Source organism: Centropristis striata, chromosome 11, assembly GCF_030273125.1.
Source record: "Centropristis striata isolate RG_2023a ecotype Rhode Island chromosome 11, C.striata_1.0, whole genome shotgun sequence".
Taxonomy (NCBI): domain Eukaryota; kingdom Metazoa; phylum Chordata; class Actinopteri; order Perciformes; family Serranidae; genus Centropristis; species Centropristis striata.
The window spans coordinates 25,531,208-25,553,117 of record NC_081527.1 but is presented as its reverse complement, the minus strand read 5'-3'; the positions used below and the strand labels follow the sequence as shown (position 1 = coordinate 25,553,117).

General features: G+C 39.1%; 1 protein-coding gene across 1 annotated transcript; it reads left to right on the top strand.

Annotated features, from left to right (window-relative positions):
• The first annotated feature begins 1,367 nt into the window (after positions 1-1,367).
• Positions 1,368-4,722, top strand: LOC131980993 (uncharacterized protein K02A2.6-like). Its single transcript, XM_059345291.1, has 2 exons — positions 1,368-1,960; positions 2,295-4,722. The coding sequence occupies exons 1-2, from the start codon at positions 1,368-1,370 to the stop codon at positions 4,720-4,722; spliced, it is 3,021 nt and encodes a 1,006-aa protein (XP_059201274.1).
• Positions 4,723-21,910: the final 17,188 nt, after the last annotated feature.

Below are 21,910 nucleotides of genomic sequence, written 5' to 3'. Positions count from 1 at the left end.
CAAACCTAAACATGTTTAGGCTACATAATTTATCATTAAAACATCATTAAAAAATAAATACACCCTGCGACCGTGAAATTCTTTAACCAGAATACTAGCTGAGACTATTAAATGTTGTTGTCTTCTGCTGTTTACCGTTATTATTAATATTATTATCCTGCTGGACACCGGAGTGGTTCTGACCTAATAGAAACATGTTGTGTATTAATTTGAAGATGTATTAAAATATCTGACATATAGCAGTTTAAACATGCATCAAACATGTTTTGATAAACACACATAAATCTGACAGTCACAGTCTCTTTACAGGAAACTTCTGCTTGATTAAGATATGAACAGCTCTGATTTAGGAAATTCCAAGTGTGCTCTTATATCAAAAGTGGAACATAACAGGAAATGAAATGACATTGAACTTTAGTTACACAGAAATAATGACGCACGAACCTGTGGAGTAAACAAGACAAGACAAGGCGTTGTCTACTCAGAGTTGTTCTGATCATTGGAATTGTCTGTCATTGCCTTTGGCATCTGTATCTCTTTTTGATACATAAAATAAATCCCGCACGAGGCTGTAACAACAACTGTATTTCCAATCAGCGCTGCCACACACTCCACTGGGACAGAATTTTTACTAAATTTAAAGAAGAGAATAATATTTCTCCATCATAATAATAACAATATTCAGATATTATATAGGCTATTAGGCTTTATATATCACGATGTATAAATGAAATAATCCAACCTCACCAGGAGTTGGATGGTCCACTGCTACTCTGCTGACAGCACCACTGATTTCCTTCCTTTTCACTTTTTATGCTGCCAAAAAAAAACAGTTTGTTGTGTTGCAGCTGTTGGACGTCAGCGTTTCACTTTCTGACTCAGAGAAATTCCTCTTCTTTTGGAATTAAAACTTACTTTAAAACATTGTTGACCTCCTTCAACCAAAAAGCTGTGAAAACTTTTAAGTCTGTGCTCCAAATGTAAAATTTGGTAAAAATGTAAATACTTTTACTTCATAAACCTCTGTCACTGCATATTCCTGTAAAATGTCTATTTTGCTCCTGTTGTTATTTATAATGATGCACTTTGCTTATTGTGGTGTATTGATTCACCACCTATTCATTACCAGCAAGTTATTACATGGTAACTATGTTCAGGATCTATAGCACCTAGATCTATGTTGTAACCATGCCAGGTCAAGGTGCAGTGCGCTTGCGCATTATTCTGTGAAGCAGCATGGCTAATAAACAGCAAAGTAACAGCATGTTGGCCTCCGTCTCATAAGAACACTACATTGGCAACGAGGATAAAAGCCTTTTTTCTTTACGGGGAAGGAAAGACACACGGTGTCGGTACTAGTGAGTACAATGGCCCTGTTTGGAAGAATTGATGACTTTAAGCCGGAAAACGAGCCGCGGTCGGCTTATATTGAACGGCTTGAACAGTTTTTTGTAGCTAACGACATTGCCGACGATAAGAAAGTTGCTACGCTATTGAGTGTAATGGGCGCAACTACATACGGACTTTTAAGAAATTTAGTAAGGCCCCGGAAGCCTAAGGACAAGACGTTTGGCGAGATAGTGACTGTTTTAAAGGAACACTTTGAGCCAAAGCCGTTGCTGGTGGCAGAGAGGTTCCGTTTCAACCGGTGCAATCAAAAAGCTACTCAGCCGGTCGCACAGTACGTAGCGGAGCTGAAGCAGTGTGCCGCTAACTGTGAGTTTGGCACCAACCTGGACGCATCACTACGAGATCGGTTCGTCAGTGGAATAAGAAACAAAGCCTGCCAGCGGAGGCTACTCTCCGAAAATGACCTACCTTTTGCCAAACCGTTTGAGATCGCCGTCAACATGGAGACGGCTGACAGAGACGCACGTCAGCTGAGAGGGATGGAGAACGAAACAGGCGGAGCTGCAAACGTCCATGAGGTGAAGCTGCAAAGAGCCAGGAACTGTTACAGGTGCAATGGGAAAAATCACAATGCAAATGAGTGCCATTTTAAAGAGACTAACTGCCATAACTGTGGAAAGGTTGGACACATTAAAAAAGCATGTCGTGCAAAGGCAAGGGCTGGAGATACGAGATCAAAAGACAAGAGACAGCAAAAGAAGAACACTAAATATGTTACAGCTGAAGAAGATTCTGACCTCGAAATGTTTACTGTTTTGACTGTCACAAGTGAAGATGCTGAGCTGTATAAAGCAACATTCTCAGTTAATGGTGTAGATTCAGAGATGGAAACTGATACTGGTGCCAGGAAAAGCATAATTTCAGAGAGAACGTATAAAAGGCAGTTTATATAACATATCTCCAGTAAAGCATAGTGACTGGGCAGCACCGGTAGTTCCGGTGGAAAAGATGGATAAGTCACTTCGCCTGTGTGGTGATTATAAAGTGTCAGTTAACCCAGCACTTGAAACAGACACACATCCCTTACCTCGCTTGGAAAAGCTTTTAGCTACCCTTAGTGGAGGTAAGATTTTCTCTAAGATTGACTTATTAGCAGCAGCTTATCAGCAAGTTTTGCTAGACGATGACTCCAAGAAATACACTACCATCAACACCCACAGAGGGTTGTTTGTGTATAACCGACTTCCTTTTGGCATCAGTTCCGCTCCCTCAATCTTCCAGCGGATTATGGAAAACATAATGAAAGACTTACCTGTGGTAGTTTTCCTTGATGATCTTCTCATCATGGGACGTTCGGAGGAGGATCACCTCCACAACCTTCAGAGAGTCCTGCAACGCTTACAGGAAAATGGACTACGAGTGAAATGCTCAAAGTGTGAGTTTGGGAAAACTCAGCTTGAGTATTTGGGTCATGTACTGGACGAGCGTGGCATTCACCCTTCAGAAGAAAAAGTGAGAGCAATACATGAGGCTCCTGCACCCACCAATGTTAAGGAGCTACAAGCGTTTTTGGGTCTCTTAAACTATTATGGGAGATTTTTGCCCCAGCAGAGCACAGTGTTGGCACCACTGTACAGACTTCTTAGAGGAGATGTAGTTTGGAAATGGACTGACGCAGAACAGTCTGCTTTTGTGAAGTGCAAGGACCTGCTGACGAGTGACCAGGTTTTAGCACACTATGATCCCAGTCTTCCACTCACTCTAGCATGCGATGCCTCTGCATATGGCATTGGAGCGGTGATCCAACACACCATGCCAAATGGGGAGGAGAGACCAATTGCTTATGCTTCCCGCATGCTGTCTCCAGCTGAGAAAAAATATTCTCAGATAGACAAGGAAGCTCTTCGATTGATTTATGGTGTAAAGAAATTCCACCAGTATTTGTGGGGTAGACATTTTACCTTGGTCACTGACCATCGCCCCCTCTTGACACTTTTTGGCGAGCACAAGAGTCTGCCTACATTGGCTGCTGCACGCATTCAGCGGTGGGAAATTATACTGTCAGTGTATGACTACAACATTGTCGATTGTAAGTCAGCAGAGCACAGTAATGCTGATGGACTCTCCCGTTGCCCTTTACCTGAGACCAGCGACACAGGAACTACTGTAGCATCGGCTACTGTCCACTCACTGCTTGCAGAACATCTACAAAGGGCGCCACTCAAAGCCACTTCAGTAGCCCAGATGACACGCACGGACAGTGAGCTAGCCCGTGTCTACAAGTATGTCATGGAAGGCTGGCCAGATAAAGTAGAAGACACATTGAAAGTGTTTTTCACTAAGAGAAGCGAGTTATCTACAGAGCAAGGTTGTGTCCTTTGGGGAACCCGAGTCATTGTACCCTCAAAAATGAGAAAATCACTGTTAGAGGAAATTCACTCAGGACACCAAGGTATAGTGAAGACTAAAGCTCTTGCTCGTAACTTTGTATGGTGGCCAAATCTTGACTCGGATGTGGAGCAAATGTGTAAAGAATGTGAAACCTGTCAGATGGAGCAAAAAAGGCCTCAACATGTTCCACTGAACCCATGGGAATTTCCTGGTGAGTCCTGGAAAAGACTTCATTTAGACTTTGCCAGACCCTTTCTGAACAGCATGTTCATGATTGTCGTGGATGCTTATTCAAAGTGGTTGGAAGTGTTTCGGATGTCACAAATCACTTCTCAGGCTACTGTGACAAGGCTGAGGAGACTGTTTGCCTCCTATGGACTGCCGGAGCAAATTGTTACAGACAACGCCACCACTTTCACTTCTGAGGAGTTTCAGACCTTTGTCAAGCAGAATGGGATTCTGCACACAACAAGTGCCCCAGGACATCCAGCGACCAATGGTCTGGCTGAGAGATATGTCCAGACTTTTAAAACAGGTATGCAAAAACTTGCCAACATAACTGTGAACATTGATGACAGACTGTCCCTGTTCTTGATGCAATATCGGACGACACCAAACTGCACAACAGGACAGTCTCCAGCTGATCTGTTTTTACACAGACATGTCCGTACAAGGCTGGATTTCCTGAAGCCCTGCACAAAAGAGACGGTGCGCAAAAGACAGTACCAACAGAAAGCCCGCCATGACCACAGAGCTGCAGACCGTTCGTTTGGCGTGGATGATGCTGTGTACCTGCGTAGCACTGTGGGAGGAGACCCCAAGTGGATTCCAGGGTTGGTGGTGAGACAGACAGGCCCTGTGTCATATGAGGTCAGAGAGCGGGATTCTGACACAGTACACAGACGCCATGGAGACCAGCTGAGAGCTCGGGCCACAGCTGAACCTGACACTGTGTTAACTAACCCTCATGTTGAACAGTAAGTGGGTAAGGACTGTAGTAGTTCTCAGGACATTGTGGCCTCCACTGTGCAGTCACCGGAGCTCCTGGAGCCTGAACCTGTGGCTCTCAGGCGCTCCACACAAGTTAGTAAATCACCCAAGAGATTTATGCAATGAGACTGTATGTCTACACTGTGTAAATGGTCATACATGATTGTTGCCAATTTGCCAGAAGTACTGATATGGTTTGATGTGAATCAGAAATGATAATTTCAAAAATGCTACATAATGTTATTGTGAGTAGTTGGAGTTTAATTGTAGCCGTTTCTTGTTACTTGTCACCTGACATTAGATGTTAACTAATGAAAAAGGAAAGTTTATGTTGTTAGTATTCCCAAGGTTATTCTCTGCTAAAAGGGGAGGTAATGTGGTGTATTGATTCACCACCTATTCATTACCAGCAAGTTATTATATGGTAACTATTTTCAGGATCTATAGCACCTAGATCTATGTGGTAACCATGCCAGGTTAAGGTGCAGCGCGCTTGCGCAATGTTCTGTGAAGCAGCATGGCTAATAAACAGCAAAGTAACAGCATGTCGGCCTCCGTCTCATAAGAACACTACACTTATAAAGCTGACTTAAAAAAAATAAAATATTGCGTCCGTTGGTGTCATAGACTCTCGGTTAGGGTTGTCAAAAGTATCGATACTCAAAAAAGTATTGATACTAAAACGTTGTATCCGGATACAATACTCATTTTCAAAAGTATCGATACTCCCCCGTCCTTTCGTTTCAAACTGACCTATTACTGATGTAATCGTGGCCGGTGGCTCGCATTAATGTTAGCCGTGTTATTATTAGTCATTAGCCGCAGCTAGAAATTAAAGGCTGACGTCACGTTAATGATTACAAACAACGTAAATAAATAAATAAATCAGGCATGTATTATGCCCATATTATGTTTATTGACACAGTGTCAGTATACATAAGCATAGTGAGTTGCTAGAGTTAATAAGTTTATATAAATGTTGGTGACTGAAAAGTATTATTTTCTCTCTTGAAGTCCCAGAATGAAGCAGAGAAAAGTCGACTTATCAAGCTTGCCTAATATTGTGCACAGCATACAACCTCAAAATATTGTTCTAATTGTTATTGTTTATTGTATTTATTCATTTTTTGCACTACCTCAGACCTGAAGCTTGTTATCATAGTTGCAGTTTCTTTTTGCACAACTGTTTTTTATTATAAATATTTAACATGTGGTTCAGTTAATTTTAACATGTTGCATTTTTCTTGTTAATAATTTTAGGGTCTTTGTTTTTATCCTTGTGGTATCAAAAATGGTATCAAGTATTGAATATTTTCCTGAGTATCGGTATCGAGTTGAAAATTTGAGTGTCGTGACAACCCTACTCTCGGTGCTAGCCTTCTGAATCAGGTATATATTATATATATATTATATATATTAGGGCATGGTATTTAAATGACGCTTGTTTCGAGCCGCCACATTTATCACCAACCTATCATTCTTACGCTGTGATTGGAGAGATACAAACATTTGATAAATCACACATAAACCCTGTAATAAGACGAAATATACGCTCAGATCTGCGCTCGTTTCTACGCTTGTTTGATAAATGAGGGCCACTGTGTGTATCATATGCAGCAGAACTGGATTTTGGTGTCCGCTTTGCACGTAATATGAAAGTGTGAAGTTGAGTTATGTTATTGATGAGACCAGTCAGGCTCCTGTAAATATTGATGTTCTGTGAAGGTCTCCATAGAAAGGCTGAAGGACACTTAAATAAAAGCCATTCCCTCATTTGTTAATTGCAGCTGATTTCCTGAAAGCTCCAATATGTCTGACTGAGAGTCTAATAAGGCAGAAAACCAATCAAACAGGGATGCCTCATTTCAGCCTGAATCTGTTGTAATTAAAGCCAAATTGAATATAAAGTTTGAGCATAGAAAACTGTATTTCAGGAACATCTTTTCAACATCTAAATGTTCTCTTCAGCTGTGCACTGCATCCCGAGCTGACAGTAATCTGCTTCATTAAAGTGTGAACGTTACAGAGGAGTTTAATTTGTACACCATCACATCCTGTAATTAGATCTCAGGGTGGAATCAAAGGTAAAGTTAGGAGCCCTTTTCCTGCACCGAGTGTCCTCCGCGACTCGTCTTGATTTAATGTTTTTGAAATGAGATTCATGGACTATTGTGATCGGACAGGTTGTCAGGAGACGGAAACGTGGCTCCTTTTGAACCGATTCATGCTTTCAACATTCAATTAGCTCTGCGCGGTGGTGACGGAGGGGAAAGTCATTTTCATTTCAGGCTGCGATGTGAGTCAAAGGAGATGGAGGCCGGGGGGGCGAGCGAGACCGACCTGAAGATGAATCATCTGTGTTTAAATCCTGAGACAGAAGCACCAGAGGTGTCAGCTTTTTATTCACAGAAGTGACATTATTTTTCATTTAAAATCAGTTTTTCATGCTTTCTTGACCTCTGGTCCTTCCGACTAGTTTCACTGTTTTAATCAAGGAAATGTATATTTTTACATACATAAGTGATGCCGCTGGTCGTCTCTTGTTCAGACCAAAACATCTCAACAAATATACGATGATTGAATATTTGTTGTTGGGAATTTTAAATTTAATGGCTCTTTTATGAATAAATTATATTTTGTATGGGCCGTCAAATATGTAAATAGAAGAGCGTTTACATAAATGCTATCCCTCCCATAAGGATATCAAATACGTAAGTGTGAACCCAAGCAACATTTGTGTGGATCTCACGGTTCAAAGTGTGGTTGGATGGCTATCAGAATTATTAATAATTATCATAAATAATTGTTAATTCTAATAAATTATATGACTTGATTTACTCTCAGTCATCACTCGTTGGGGCACTGTCTGTAAAACAGAAAAATATAGCCAATTCACCCAAATCAGTCTCATAAAATTAAGAAACTATCAATTTGGAACACAGATAAATAATTATGAATATAATAATTATAATCAAATTGCCATACTTATATTTAGTAGTGGTTGAAGGGATTGTGAATTATTTTCATAGAAGAGGTTAGCATATCGTTCACAGTCTACAAGATTAAATAGACAGCATTTGTATATTCCAAAAATATATTTATTCTAAATAAACAAGTTAAGCAAATAAAAGCACACATTTATGGAGTGTGTGTGTGTGTGTGTGTGTGTGTGTGTGTGTGTGTGTGTGTGTGTGTGTGTGTGTGTGTGTGTGTGTGTATGTGTGTGTGTGGCTTGTCATACAAAACTCATGCTGTGAAGGGATGGCCTGGGCCTAGTGTTGCTGTGTGAGCTTCTACAAAGCTGTGTTCTTGTTAAAGCCAATTTAAAGTATATCATGTGTAAATCAGTGTGTGAGCAAATCAATGGTTAGTAAAGTTAGTTGCATATAAGACTGACTGTCTGTATAATGCAAGATTAACATACACCTTTGAATAATGTAGCTATACAAATATCACAACAAATATACTTAAAAACACACATATAAACCAAATCATTAATTACAGGTTGTACATAAAGTCCTTGCTGGTTGCTTACCTAAGCCCAGTTACATTACTCACAGTCCAGTTGGAGGCTGAGTTTCAATAATTTGCTGCCTTGCAAATTAAGTTGCTAGCTCATCCTCCTAGAGGGCCTAATCTGAGCAGGGCTCTGCAGGAGATGTGGGAGGAGGGGTCTGGTGAATCCAGGCCTGAATCTCCTCCTGAGGAGGTGGAGGTGTTGTTGCTTCATTAAGCAGTGGATAAAGAGAAAGAACAGAGGTGGAGATCTTGTCTTTACGGTGGATCATCTGTCAAAGGTCTCTTGACCAATGATGTGGTCTGTAGGAATCATAAACGCTAGGCATCATTGGAGAAGAGGCAGTCTTATCAGAGAACAAAAAGTGGAGGGAGATCTCTGGTTGTAAATGGACCTGCACTTATATATCGCTTTTCTAGTCGCTTTGCGACCACTCAAAGCGCTTTACACTACAGACTGAGCTCATTCACCCTTTCACATACACATTCATACTGGTGGCAGAGGCTACCCTAAACCTGCCACCATTGGGAATTCATTCACACACCAATGAACGCAGCATCGGGAGCAATTTGGGGTTCAGTATCTTGCTCAAGGATACTTCGACATGTAGGCTGCCATGGTCAGGGATCTAACCACCAACCCTTCGGTTGGGGGCCAACCAACTCTACCAACTGAGCCACAGCCGCCCCATTGTCCCTTGCCAGAGAGCCAAAATGGAGGTGAATAAAATGCTGCTGCATTTCAGTCCACATCAGTTACCAACCCAAGATTCATCTGTGGCAAGATCCCAACATTGTGTTTCCCAGAAGAAAAGCATCTGAAATCGACTTCTTTATAAGTGATAATTGAGGCCGCATTCAGTTTTTTTGTCATTTTTTGAAACAGACAATCCAATTATTCACACAGAGAGGTAATGAGTGAGAGAGAAGGCTGTTTCTGTCTCTTTTTATGCAAACAAATGAGAGAATGATTGATGACATCAAGGCGACAGAGGTCTGGTTTGTTTTGGATTCCAAAACTCACAGGAGCCCCTTGAACAGCTTATCACCATTCGGCTCGCACAGAAAGGTTTAAAACTTAATGGGTTCACCAGAAAACATGAACAGCCAATTTTTACACCACCCGAATACTTAACAAAACATTTAGGCGACCAAAATATAACAATCAACTCTGATGAAGTGAGAAAACTGTGGCAGGATTAAAGTTCAAAGAAAAAAAACTATGACAACGCTTAAAAACTAAGTTATCAGCTGTTTAAATGTGTATAGTGCCATGGAGACCCATTGATAAGCTTATATCCTCCCCTGCTTTATGCTCTGTTTGACTCTACATTGACCATAATTCACAAAATGAACATCATGCTGTATATTGAAGAAGACTTGAAACTCATGATTGAGACCATGAACTCATTATAAGAATGTTTACTGGGTCACAAATCAAGAGAGAAATAGGATTATTTTCTCGTTGACTTTCATACAATCTGACTTATTTCTGCACCTGGTGAAGTCGCCCCCTGCTGGACATTGAATAGAATGCGGGTTTATGACTAAGAATGTCACAAATCATTTTCTCATCTATCGGGTTTTTGACTGTTTTTGGACTAAATGTTTGATAGAAAGATCGATTAACTGAGGAAATTATTAGCAGAAGAATGAACGATTAAACTCTTAATAAACTGAAAACCTGAACCTCTAAACTAGTACCTCGAGTTGAAGTAAAGAACCAGATCCTCTGTACTGGACTGAAGTCCACAACAGGACCCCTCAACTTCCCGTTTCATCGGTTTTCTAATGAACCTCCTAAAGCCTCATAACTCACCATCATTGTGTATAATCTTTCGGTTAAAATGACAGTTTCAACTGCCGCATTAAAATTATGAATGTGTCATTTTTATCACTGACAAATCTTGTGAACGTACGCATCCTTTTTTATATGTATATATATATTTTTTCTTTTTTATAGTTTATGGTCTTTATAGTGTCTTTGAGAAGAGGACGGGGTCAGTCTATTAAAATGTTATTGCAGCCATTAATTATATAAAAGCAGAGCTCCAAAGTTCCTCCATTGGAGCTCAATGAAAGAGGAGCTCAGCACACAGCGAGGCGTCCCATTACTAAACTGTCTGATCATCTTTTACACGGCCGTGTGTCTTTTATAAGACCACGCACACATCAGTGTGACCCTCCAACAACCAATAAAGAAAATTTACTTGCAGAATCCCTCAAAGGGATCATAAATGTCTTTATAATCTCGTCCCTTTCCGTACAGGTGAAGCCGTTAAATTGTTAAAAATGATGAATGACAGACATAAAAACACAAAGAAAAGTGAACTTCAGCTGCTTTCAATTATTTCTGACATTAAACATTACTCTGAAAACAGCTCCTTCATTTTCTGTTCTTTTTTATCAGATTTCAGCAATAATGAGACAGTGAACTGACTTAACAGAGCAGAAGGTTGTGGCTTTTTTGTTGGTGCTGCTGATAACAGAACAGAACATTTCAACATATTATAGAAGAGAAAAGAAAAGACGTCCAGCTGTTTGTTAAAAGATCAGATAACATGACTTCTGCAGTGTGTTTCCTCACATCAGCTTTACTCTAAAGTTCTGGCTTCAACCTCCATGCCAGTTTGTATTTGATGATAATAGGCCACGTAAAATGGAGATAAGGTAAAATATTTTTAGTATAAAAATATAGAACTCGATGTTCTCCTCATTTTACCTCTTAGATCTTAGATTTGGAACCAATAAAATAATACAGAAATACAGAAATACTTAAATAAATAATAAAATACATGTAAAAATATAGATTAATTTATACGTATATTAATTTCTTTCTTTCTTTCTTTCTATCTATTTAAGTAGTTATTCATTTAAAACTGGAGAAAAACATACATGGAGAAATAAACATTTTTTTTAGAAATAAATAAACAAATGTGTAAATTTATAAGTAAATGTGGAAAGAAAGAAAGAAAGAAAGAAAGAAAGAAAGAAAGAAAGAAAGAAAGAAAGAAAGAAAGAAAGAAAGAAAGAAAGAAAGAAAGAAATCATAGAATACATTTAAAAATATAGGATTCCATTTATTTTTTGCATTTTACTTTACTGAAGTACATTTTTTTAAATAAATTCCAACTCTTTTGGGGGGTTCAAAATGTTGATGATCCAGCAAATTAAAGGGAAAAAATAATGATCAGGTCATATAGGTAAGGTTATGTTAAGAAAAATGATACCAACACCAGGCATGGTAAACATTTTTTAACTGGTATATACAGGCAGGATGAGAAGGAGTCAGAAATGGACAAAATAATCCAACATTTTAGAGTTAATAATCACTTAAAAATACTGAATATCTGTTGGAAAGATGCAGCTGTAAATTTGGTGAAATCTGTGAAAAACATGTTTGCTCTACAGGACTGAGAGGGGTTAAAGACACATAAGGGACATTCAAGACCCATCAGTCTCCTCCTAACTGACACAGAGACATAAGGGCATGAGGACATGAGGATGTGAGGACATGAGGACATGTAGACATGAGGACATGAGGATGTGAGGATATGAAGACATGAGGATGTGAGGAGGACATGAGGACTTGCAGACATGAGGACATGAAGACATAAGGACATGAGGACATGAGGATGTGAGGACATGAAGACATGAGGACATGAGGATGTGAGGACATGAAGACATGAAGACATGAGGACGTGAGGACATGAGGACATGAAGATGTGAGGACATGAGGACGTGAGGACATGAGGGCACAAAGACATGAGGACATAAGGAAGTGAGGACGTGAGGACATGAAGACATGAGGACGTGAGGACATGAGGGCACGAAGACATGAGGACATAAGGAAGTGAGGACATGAGGACATAAGGAAGTGAGGACATGAGGACATGAGGATGTGAGGACATGAGGACATGAAGACATAAGGACGTGAGGACATGAAGACATGAGGACATGAGGACGTGAGGACATAAGGAAGTGAGGACATGAGGACGTGAGGATGTGAGGACATAAGGAAGTGAAGAGATGAGAACGTGAGGACATGAGGATGTGAGGACATGAAGACATGAGGACATGAAGACATGAAGACATGAGGATGTGAGGACATGGCAACATGAGGACGTGAGGACATGAAGACATGAGGACATGAGGACTTGAAGACATGAGGACGTGAGGACATGAGGACGTGAGGACTTGAGGACATGAGGACATGAAGACGTGAGGACGTGAGGACATGAGGACGTGAGCTCTGTGTCCTCAGTGGGACCTTCAGTCCTGCATCACTTGTTGGACTGGCAGATTAAATAGCTGGTAAAAGATTGTGTGCTGATTAACAAAGGGTTAACCCCCCCTCCTCTCTCCGGCCCTGCAAGACGGATGGGATTATCCCCTGCCCCCCCTCTGTTATCAGCAGCAGAGGGGGGGGACCCTCCCCTGAAGAAGAGCTTGTGCTACAGATGGCGGAGGAAATTAAAGTCTGCACACCACGATCAGGATCAGAGCTAACCCCAGGACCAGCCCTGTCCCCCTCAGGTGGAGGTTTCTAGCCATGGAGGAGCTCCTGCTCCTCTGATAACAGCTCACCTGACAGCCAGTCTCACTGTCAGAGCAGCAGACTGTCTCCTGCTCTTATTTTATCTTCTTTTTGTGTGACGCCGCAGTGAGACGACAGACCACCGCTGTCTGCCAGGACACAGCAAACACACTAAGCCAATTAGAGATAACTATCAGAGAAGTTAATTGAATTAGTATCGCTGATTTGCCATCTCTCTCTTTCCATTTAGGCCACGCAATCCACACAACATCCCCTCTCTCTCCGCTCCTCCATCACCCCATTTACACACCATTACAGCAGGCGGCAGCCCACCCGCAGACGCCCCGAGTCCTCACATGATGGACGGAAACCAGACTGTCTGCAGACAGAAACTCACATTCAAGAAAAGGTTGCAGAGCCTGAAGCGTCTGTTTGGAGCTTTGCTCTATTTTGTCAGTTTCTGACTGCTTGTCAATCTTTCTGTTTATAGCACATAAAACACATTTACCATGTTGGCATAATTTTTTTCCAGCACAACCTCGATATTCTATGTTTTTTTTACAGTAATTGTATTATTTATTTACATATTTCTGTTATCATTTATTTACACATTTTTATTTATTTATAAATGTATTTATTTTCTACATTTATTCATTTATATATTTATTTTCTACATTATTTATTTTTATATTTACTTCTACATTTATTTATCTTTATATTTATTCATTTATTAACTTTTACATTAATTTATCTATTTCTACATTTATTTATCTATTTTATATATATATGTATATGTATATTTATTTATTTATTTATTTATAAATGTATTCATTTATGTATTTATTGTTTTATTTTTCATCTGTCATAGCCGGTGTGATCAGTGACTCATGTCAATAAAAACAATGAAAAAAAAATGCAATTACAAAAGTCACAAAATATAATGAGTTTCATCTGAACATACTAACTTCTTTTATTTGGGGGTTGTAGTGCTGGTGAACTTCTTAAATGCTAAAATGTACTGGTTTCCAGAAGACGTGGTTGAAGTGAACGGATAAGCAGAACCCAAAGAAACATGTATATATATATATATATATATATATATAGTCAAGACATAATACATATTCAATCTGTAAGGGTACAATTCACCCATTTTTCCCCCTTTAAAACCCTTTTAAAAATAAATACATATAATACAAAAGGACATTCAGAGGAGGGATCCAGAATGCTTGGGAAAAAAAAAAATTAGCTATAACAATTTGTATATGTTGTGCCTAGAGTTTGACCACCAAATCAACATACCAAAAACAATTACAGGCCTTTTAAAAGTTACATCAATTTATCTTAATTACAACCATCTATCTTAATCATCTAAGGATGAAATGGACTTGATTAGGGAAAGAATGGGATTCCAAGTTTTATAAAAGTTGTCGGAGCACCCCCTAATACTGTACTTGATTTTTAGTGTAGAAATGATATTAAATCCTTAAACTAAGAGTTAGGGGAGGGAGGATTATACTAAGAAACACGTGTTTATGTGTCTTTTCTACATCACAAAGACGAGGCGTGGAAGAGTGTCATCAGGCAGAGACATGTCCTCATTAAGTGACTTTTAGAAACAAACAGTGAAAGGGTGGCGGCGGTCGACCCTCTCATTAGGCTGTCAGTCTGACGGTGACCAGAGGGGCTGATGGGAATCTGTTAGTCGCAGACTAAATGACATCACCAGCCGCTGTGTCAGCGCTCATCAGCTGCTCAAGGTCTTCAGTGTGACCGTGGGCTCAGGCCACAACTGTTCATGGATTCTATGAGATGAAAAAGACACAAATGTTCAACATGAGTTCAGTTACAGGGACAACGGTCGTCATTGCTGGTGCAGTACACTGTAAAAAATGTCAGAAAAAGATTACAGTGAAAAACTGCGAAACCATGACAGTAAAAGACCGTAAAATGATAAATGACTTAATTCAGTTTTAGTAACAATGAAACACCGTAAATGTATATATCAGCCACAACAGTGTTTTTTACATTTAAAAAAAAATACACTACTCCACTGTAAAATGCACTATAATATATATATACACGCCATCACTGTAATTTTTGCATTTATTTTCTGTAAAAATACTTTTTCTCACTGTTAAATGTACTAAACACCATATCTCGAACAAAAATATACTGTAATATTTAATAGTAAAATCTTTAAATTATGCAGCATTTATAAAGTATTTTCTTGTCAATTACGTGTCAGAACAGCGTTTCTTTTGATGGAAAAACATTTTATTTTTTACGGTAAAAACGTGAAATCAACAGTGCTAATATCATTTTACCGTAATATTAGAAAACCATGTTTATTACAGTAAAGTTCTGGCAACCACAGCTGTCGTTTTTTGTCGGATTTGCTCTGAAACAATATCACAACATTTTTGCAATGACAATATGACAAAATACTAAAAAATATATACAAGAAAATATATAAAAATCAACCATTAATCTAAATTATAAAGTGCAAATCTCAACAGCTGCCAAATACAACAAATGTATTCTTGAATTTTGAAATCATAAAAATAATACTGCAAGTGTCAGTGGTATACTGTAAGTACATTTCCATATTAGTTTCTCTGTGGCCTTTGATTTGACTCTGGCCACTAGAGGGTGCTATCACCTACGTGAAGAGAAATCAACTCTCGAAACCAGGGGTTCGTGAGATTTTAAAATATACATTTAAAAAGTAGCATCCATGCAAAAAATCCTTTGAAAATAATAATTGAATAAATATTTTAGGAAAATATAAGTTCACAAAATTAATTTTATATTCAGTTGGCTATTCAATTTAATTCTCCTAAAAACCCAGAGTGTCCCCCATACCAGGATGGTTCGACCCAAGCTGTCAATCACTTGAAAACTCAAAGATGGGGTCATGGTTGAGTAGTTTTAAATGGTAGTTTTAAATAGGTATATGCTCACTGTTTTTACTACATTAGTTTGAATCACTAGATTTTAATGGTGATAAATATTTGCAATAAATTTAGTCATGGATTATTAATATTAATATGAGGTATTCCTACCTCAAAGGACGCTCATTCAGTGTATACTGGCATGGACAGTTGTCTACTTTGTCTTGCCTCACCACAGGGGTTCCCCAGGGCTCAGTGCTGGGACCCCTGCTATTCGCTATCTACACCACCTCTCTGGGTGAGGTTATCCGCTCACATGGCTTTTCCTATCACTGCTATGCAGATGACACTCAGCTCTATCTGTCATTTCCTCCTGATGACCCCTCGGTCTCTGCAGGGGTCTCTGACTGCCTCTCTGACATAGCCACTTGGATGAAGGCACATCACCTCCAGCTGAACCTCTCAAAAACCGAGCTGCTGGTCCTCCCTGCTAAACCCACAATACACCACAACATCAACATCAAGATTGACTCCCTGTGTCTTTCACCCACCAAGGTGGTGCGAAACTGAGGGGTGATGATTGATGACCAACTCACCTTTTCCAGTCATGTCGCCTCAGTTACCCGGTCATGCCGGTTTGCACTTTACAACATCAGAAAAATCAGACCTTACCTAACTCAACATGCCACTCAACTCCTGACACAGGCTGTTGTCATCTCAAAACTTGACTACTGTAATGCCCTCCTGACAGGCCTGCCAGCCTGCTCAGTAAAACCGCTTCAGATGATCCAGAACGCGGCGGCGCGCCTGGTCTACAACCAGCCAAAAAGGTCACATGTCACTCCGCTGCTCATTGAGCTCCACTGGCTACCTGTTGCAGCCCGCATCAAATTCAAATCTCTAATGCTGGCCTACAAAGTTGTCTCCGGTACTGCTCCTACCTACCTGAACGCCCTGATTCAGACATATGCTACCTCACGACCGTTGCGCTCTTCCAATGAACGGCGCCTGGCTCTGCCCCCCGTTGGTCCAAGGCAATCCAGACTCTTTGCACTTCTTGTTCCCCGCTGGTGGAACACACTACCAGTTCCTACCAGAGCAGGGGCGTCCCTCTCTACCTTTAAAAAACTCCTGAAGACCCAGCTCTTCAGAGAGCATCTTCTCTCCTAGACCACATGATAATTCTACTCCTCAAAGTTTGATTGTCACTAGCACTAATAGCTCATATTGCACTATACCTTGATTGTTTGCTTTTACTCTTCCTGTAAGTCGCTTTGGATAAAAGCGTCTGCTAAATGACTAAATGTAAATGTAAATTAACATTCAAAATGTTTGAAATTGGGTTTTTTTTTTCAAATGTTTGAATTTTGTATGTGTTTATCAGTTCCAAAGTTTAATAAAACAGACACTGATGGCACAGCGTTCTGTTTGTGAGTCTTTTTGTTTTTTTCAACCAAAATGGTTTGCCCTGGTTAGGGGGTACTTGGCTGAAAAAATATTTCACAGGAGGTATCACTGAAAGAAGGTTGAGAACCACTGATCTAAGACAACTGATGCTGTTTTTCTGGGGGAGACCGTCAGAGGGGTCACACGAGCATTGATTTTTGCAAAAATACTGTTTTCTCCAGTTTTTTACCACTTTAATTTAAGTCTGTGTGAATCGCAACTTCAGGAATCCGATGACAGCTTTGGGTGAAATAATAAATGCTCTCTTAATACCTTCCTTGAGATCATCAGCGGTGAAGGTTCAACACTTTCCCTTTAACATCTTGAAATGAAACTCTCGAACAACCGACAGAAACAGCACAGGAACGAGCCTGGAAACAACACTTACTGCCACCACATTGCACCGCATGAATCACTGAGTTGAATAATTGTTTGACTCGTTTACATATTGAGTGCATTTCTTGAGAACAAGCGAGGGGGGGATGAAAAACAACACTCGTGGGCGTACAATTTCAGCTAAAAGCCACGGAGCTGTCTCTCACATGCATAATGACTGCTGTTCCTCTCTAAGTCTGAACGAACACTGCTGCTGTATACAGCTGGAGCAGGAAACACAGCTGCATATCTGAATAATAATGAGTCAGTGACATATCTGTCCACTCAGTGAAACAGCATCAGAGTGTTAAAGCGAACAGAGTTTGGTGCACTACGACTCAGACGCTCATAGAAATGTCGTGTTGAAGGCAAACAGTTTCTGTCAGTGTTGATTGGTTTGTTTAACAGCTCACATAGCTTAAGAAGGATCTTGTCCATCCAAATCTGCCTCACTGACTCAATCTGAACATTAGACTAATGCAGACAGTCCTACCCTCTGTTTTGGTTTCTGTCCATATTTAAACAAGTTTGTTGTTTATATTTGCACATTTAAACAAGAGTCTACAGCAATGCTAACAGCTCTGATTGGCTCATTATCAGTAAACACAGACTCCAGCCCAGACTGGAATGGAATATCATCAGTTCTGCAGGAATTTGCTTATAAACACTTATAAATAAAAGTGTTGGACTCATTAAAATGATAAATGATGCTAGATGAAATGTCTGAGGATTCTGAGAAGAACATGAACGATGAACTATGATATGGCCTTAAATGAAGAAAACTTATCAAAGTGCCCTCTAGGTTGGCCTTAAACTGTGAAAACATTATAAGGTGTCCTCCAGTATGGCCTTAAATTGAGAAAACATGATAAAGTGCCCTCTGGTATGACCTTAAATGGAGAAAACATAATAAAGTGTCCTCTGGTATGACCTTAAATGGAGAAAACATAATAAAGTGTCCTCTGGTATGACCTTAAATGGAGAAAACATAATAAAGTGTCCTCTGGTATGACCTTAAATGGAGAAAACATAATAAAGCGCCCTCTGATATGACCAAAAATGGAAAAATAATGATAAAATGCCCTCTCAGTTGGCCTAAACTGGAGAAAACATGAAGTGCCCTCCAGGTTGGCTATAAACTGGAAAAAACATGAAAAAAGTTCTCTCTTGGGGGTCCTTAACAAACATGAAACATGACATAATGGCCTATAGAGTTCCCCTCTTTGGAGAAAACCTGACAAGCTGCCCTCAAAATATGATAAACAAAATGTGATAAAGTGCCACAATCAATATAAGTTATTAACTGTCATAATATTTAAAAACATTGGCACAACCCAGCTCATATCTCAACATGTTTTCTGTATTTTTCTCAGGCTGAGTAACAAACTTTGAGAACTAAAGTTATTTGACTCTCACACACAATATTTTTAGTTTCTCGGAGCCCCTTGGTAGCTGAGTGGTTTAAATGCATGACATAACCACAACATCCGACCATCAATTCTGGCCTCGGGACCTTTGTTGCATGTCATATTGCTCTCTCTCTCTGCCCTGTCTAATAATGGCAAAAAGAAAACATGCTATAAAAGAAACAGTTTACCCTCTGGCGTCACCAAAAGCACCAAATCGAGACTTCTTCATGACATCCAGACTAGAAAACAAAGCAGCATGGAGCCCTACTGTAAATTTACCTCTAAAGTTCTGGCTGTAAACTCCATGAGGCCAGTTTCAGTTTGATGATGATATACCAAGTAAAACTGGAGACAAGCTCAAATATATTTAGTATAAAATGATAGAACTGGATGTAACCCTCTTATATGTTATATTTGAAACCTTTGTTCACATTTGCAACATTTAAAATTCTTAATTGAATATCATAGTGTTTTGAAAGTAAAAAAAAGATTCAAAATCATAGTTTATGTTGGACTAAAGAACTAAAAAAGACACAAAATGACCAAAAAAAGACACAAAATGACCAAAAAAAGACACAAATTGACCAAAATGACCAAAAAAGACACAAAATAACTAGAAAAAGACACAAAATGACTTACAAAGACACAAAATGACCAAAAAAGACACAAAATGACCAAAATTGTTAGGCTAAACACACAAGACACAAATAAAATTGAGTCCCACTAGAATAAAAACCAGAGTTGGATGACAGGATCACACACAGTCACAAGATCACATTTATGTTGGTTTTTCTTTGTTTCTTTTTGGTTCAAAATGTTGATCCAGTAAGTCAGAATAAATTTATAAATACCAACACGGCATTTAAACATTTTTTAAGTGGTGTATACAGGCAGAATGAAAAGGATTAAAGAATGGACAAAATAGCCAAGCCTCCAGAGAGTTAAATAAAAACAAAAGAAAAAACTTTCAGCTTGAAGATTTGTTGTGAATGTGGCTCCAAGATATCTTGTCTGATTTCAGTTGCACAGGGAAGAGAGGTGATTGAAGTGACTTTGAACCATGCTGGTCTGAGTGTTTCTAACTACTGATCTAACATCCATCTGGAGAAAATATCCAGTGAGCCTTGATGCTTGTTGATGCCACAGGTGAGAGGAGAACGGAGACTGGTTCAACAGGAACTGCAGAAGACCGTCTCTGAACCACAACACATCCAACATATAGCAGCAGAAGACCACACCGCCACTTTATTAGAAACAGACTTCACCTATTAAAGTGTGCAGTGAGTGTATAAAACCTGTTCTAATGTTGTAATCTCCAGAACGTTAAAGAAACCTTCAGTGTTTCTCTGCTTCATGAACGAAGTGAGATGTAACAAACTGTCCAAATGGCCAAAGAACACATATCGTGGAGAAACGAGTGGCAGGTCTGAAAGAAGATGAGGAAATAAGACGTGATGCTGATTATCTGCAGAGCTTAACCCAACTGAGATAGAGATAGTGGGAATAAATAACAGAAGGTGGATTTCTTCCGAATCTACTTAGGAAAATCTCCGCTGTATAAGCTATTTATTTTCACTGCCTCCTCCTGCTCCTCCTCCTCCTCCTTCAAAACTACCCTAACCTAAAGATATAGCACTGTGCAGATAAGGATGCAACAATCTGCACACAGTAGAATATACAATTTGATGCATAACTGATATGAAATGTGCTGTTCAAGTTCAAGTTCAAAGGTCATTTAAATGATTAAAGTTTTTAAAGGTAAATTTTGTTCTGTAATTCATTTCTTTGATTAAAATAAATTCACATGATCACTTATACAGAAGATTCTCAAACAAAGTATAGCTTCCATACAAGTGCTTGAAATCTAATAATTGGAAAGAATTTTCTCATAATAAAGCATTATTGGTAAAAAGTAATACTATGGTTAATGCTTTAAAACAGTTAATTTTATTAGCACACTATGAAGAAAGTACTCCCCTAAGGTGACAGCTTACACATTTATTATTGGCATTTTTTTTTTACTGGTCTTAACATTAATGTGTGTCTTTCTGAAGTCCATGTTTGGGACGATACCATTTTTTACACACATATGCTGTTGAATTAAGTTATTGTTAAAAATGGCAAACATTCTCTACATAATCCAACATTCAGACACCAAGACCTTTAGAACAGCAGAGAAAAATTCATGCTGTGATTTGTTCTCAGAAACTTTTGACAGTAAAGACACAAGTAGTAGTAGACAAACATGTTGATGTGTTTTTGTTTGAATGATGTTAATTGATTTCCAAGGTTTGAAAAAAATAAAACTTTGCAAGAACACACACACACACACACACACACACACACACACCCAACACATCAAGACCATTTTTATGGTGTTCAGCTTTTTTGATGCCTTTCATTTTGCAAGTTAAGAGAACCAGGCCTCCATTAAAACTGTATGTGATTTAGCTCTGCTGCCCCTGGTGGTTTGAGGGGGGTCATCAGAGCTAAAACCTATTTTCCATGCTCTCTCTCTCCCTCTCTGTCCACTTTGTGTGGCCTTAGTTAATCTAATGGTAGTTTAATTTTACGATGGCCTTGCCCACAGGTCTATCCTAACCCTAATGTCAGTGGATTTTATAACCTCATCCTAACCCTAGTGATAGTATAATTTTATTATGAACTGGCCCACAGGTCTGTCCTAAACCTAAGGTTAGTGGCTATTAATCGCTCTGTACTAGCAGTGATCAAGTATGCAAACTGCCTGTTTGAATCATCAGAGCTACAAAGATAGCCAACAATACTCAATGTTTTACCTGTGGATTGTTTTGCATCCTTAATAATAAAAAATAAATGGTCCCTGCATCTGCAGAAACATGTTCATAAAGGAAACTGTTACTTTCTGGTTAACAATCCTTCAAATTTGATTTCTAATTAAACTGGACTATTTTGAAAAAAGCCTCTGCATTAGAATATTCACAATGCATTTTCACACATGGTCAACAATAAATCATGTATTTAGA

Excerpts from the sequence above, each read along its gene's own strand:
- LOC131980993 (XM_059345291.1), top strand. The coding sequence starts at position 1,368 with ATGGCCCTGTTTGGAAGAATTGATGACTTTAAGCCGGAAAACGAGCCG. Across the intron at positions 1,961-2,294 it reads AGAGCCAGGAACTGTTACAG|TTTATATAACATATCTCCAG; the intron begins GTGCAATGGGAA and ends TATAAAAGGCAG.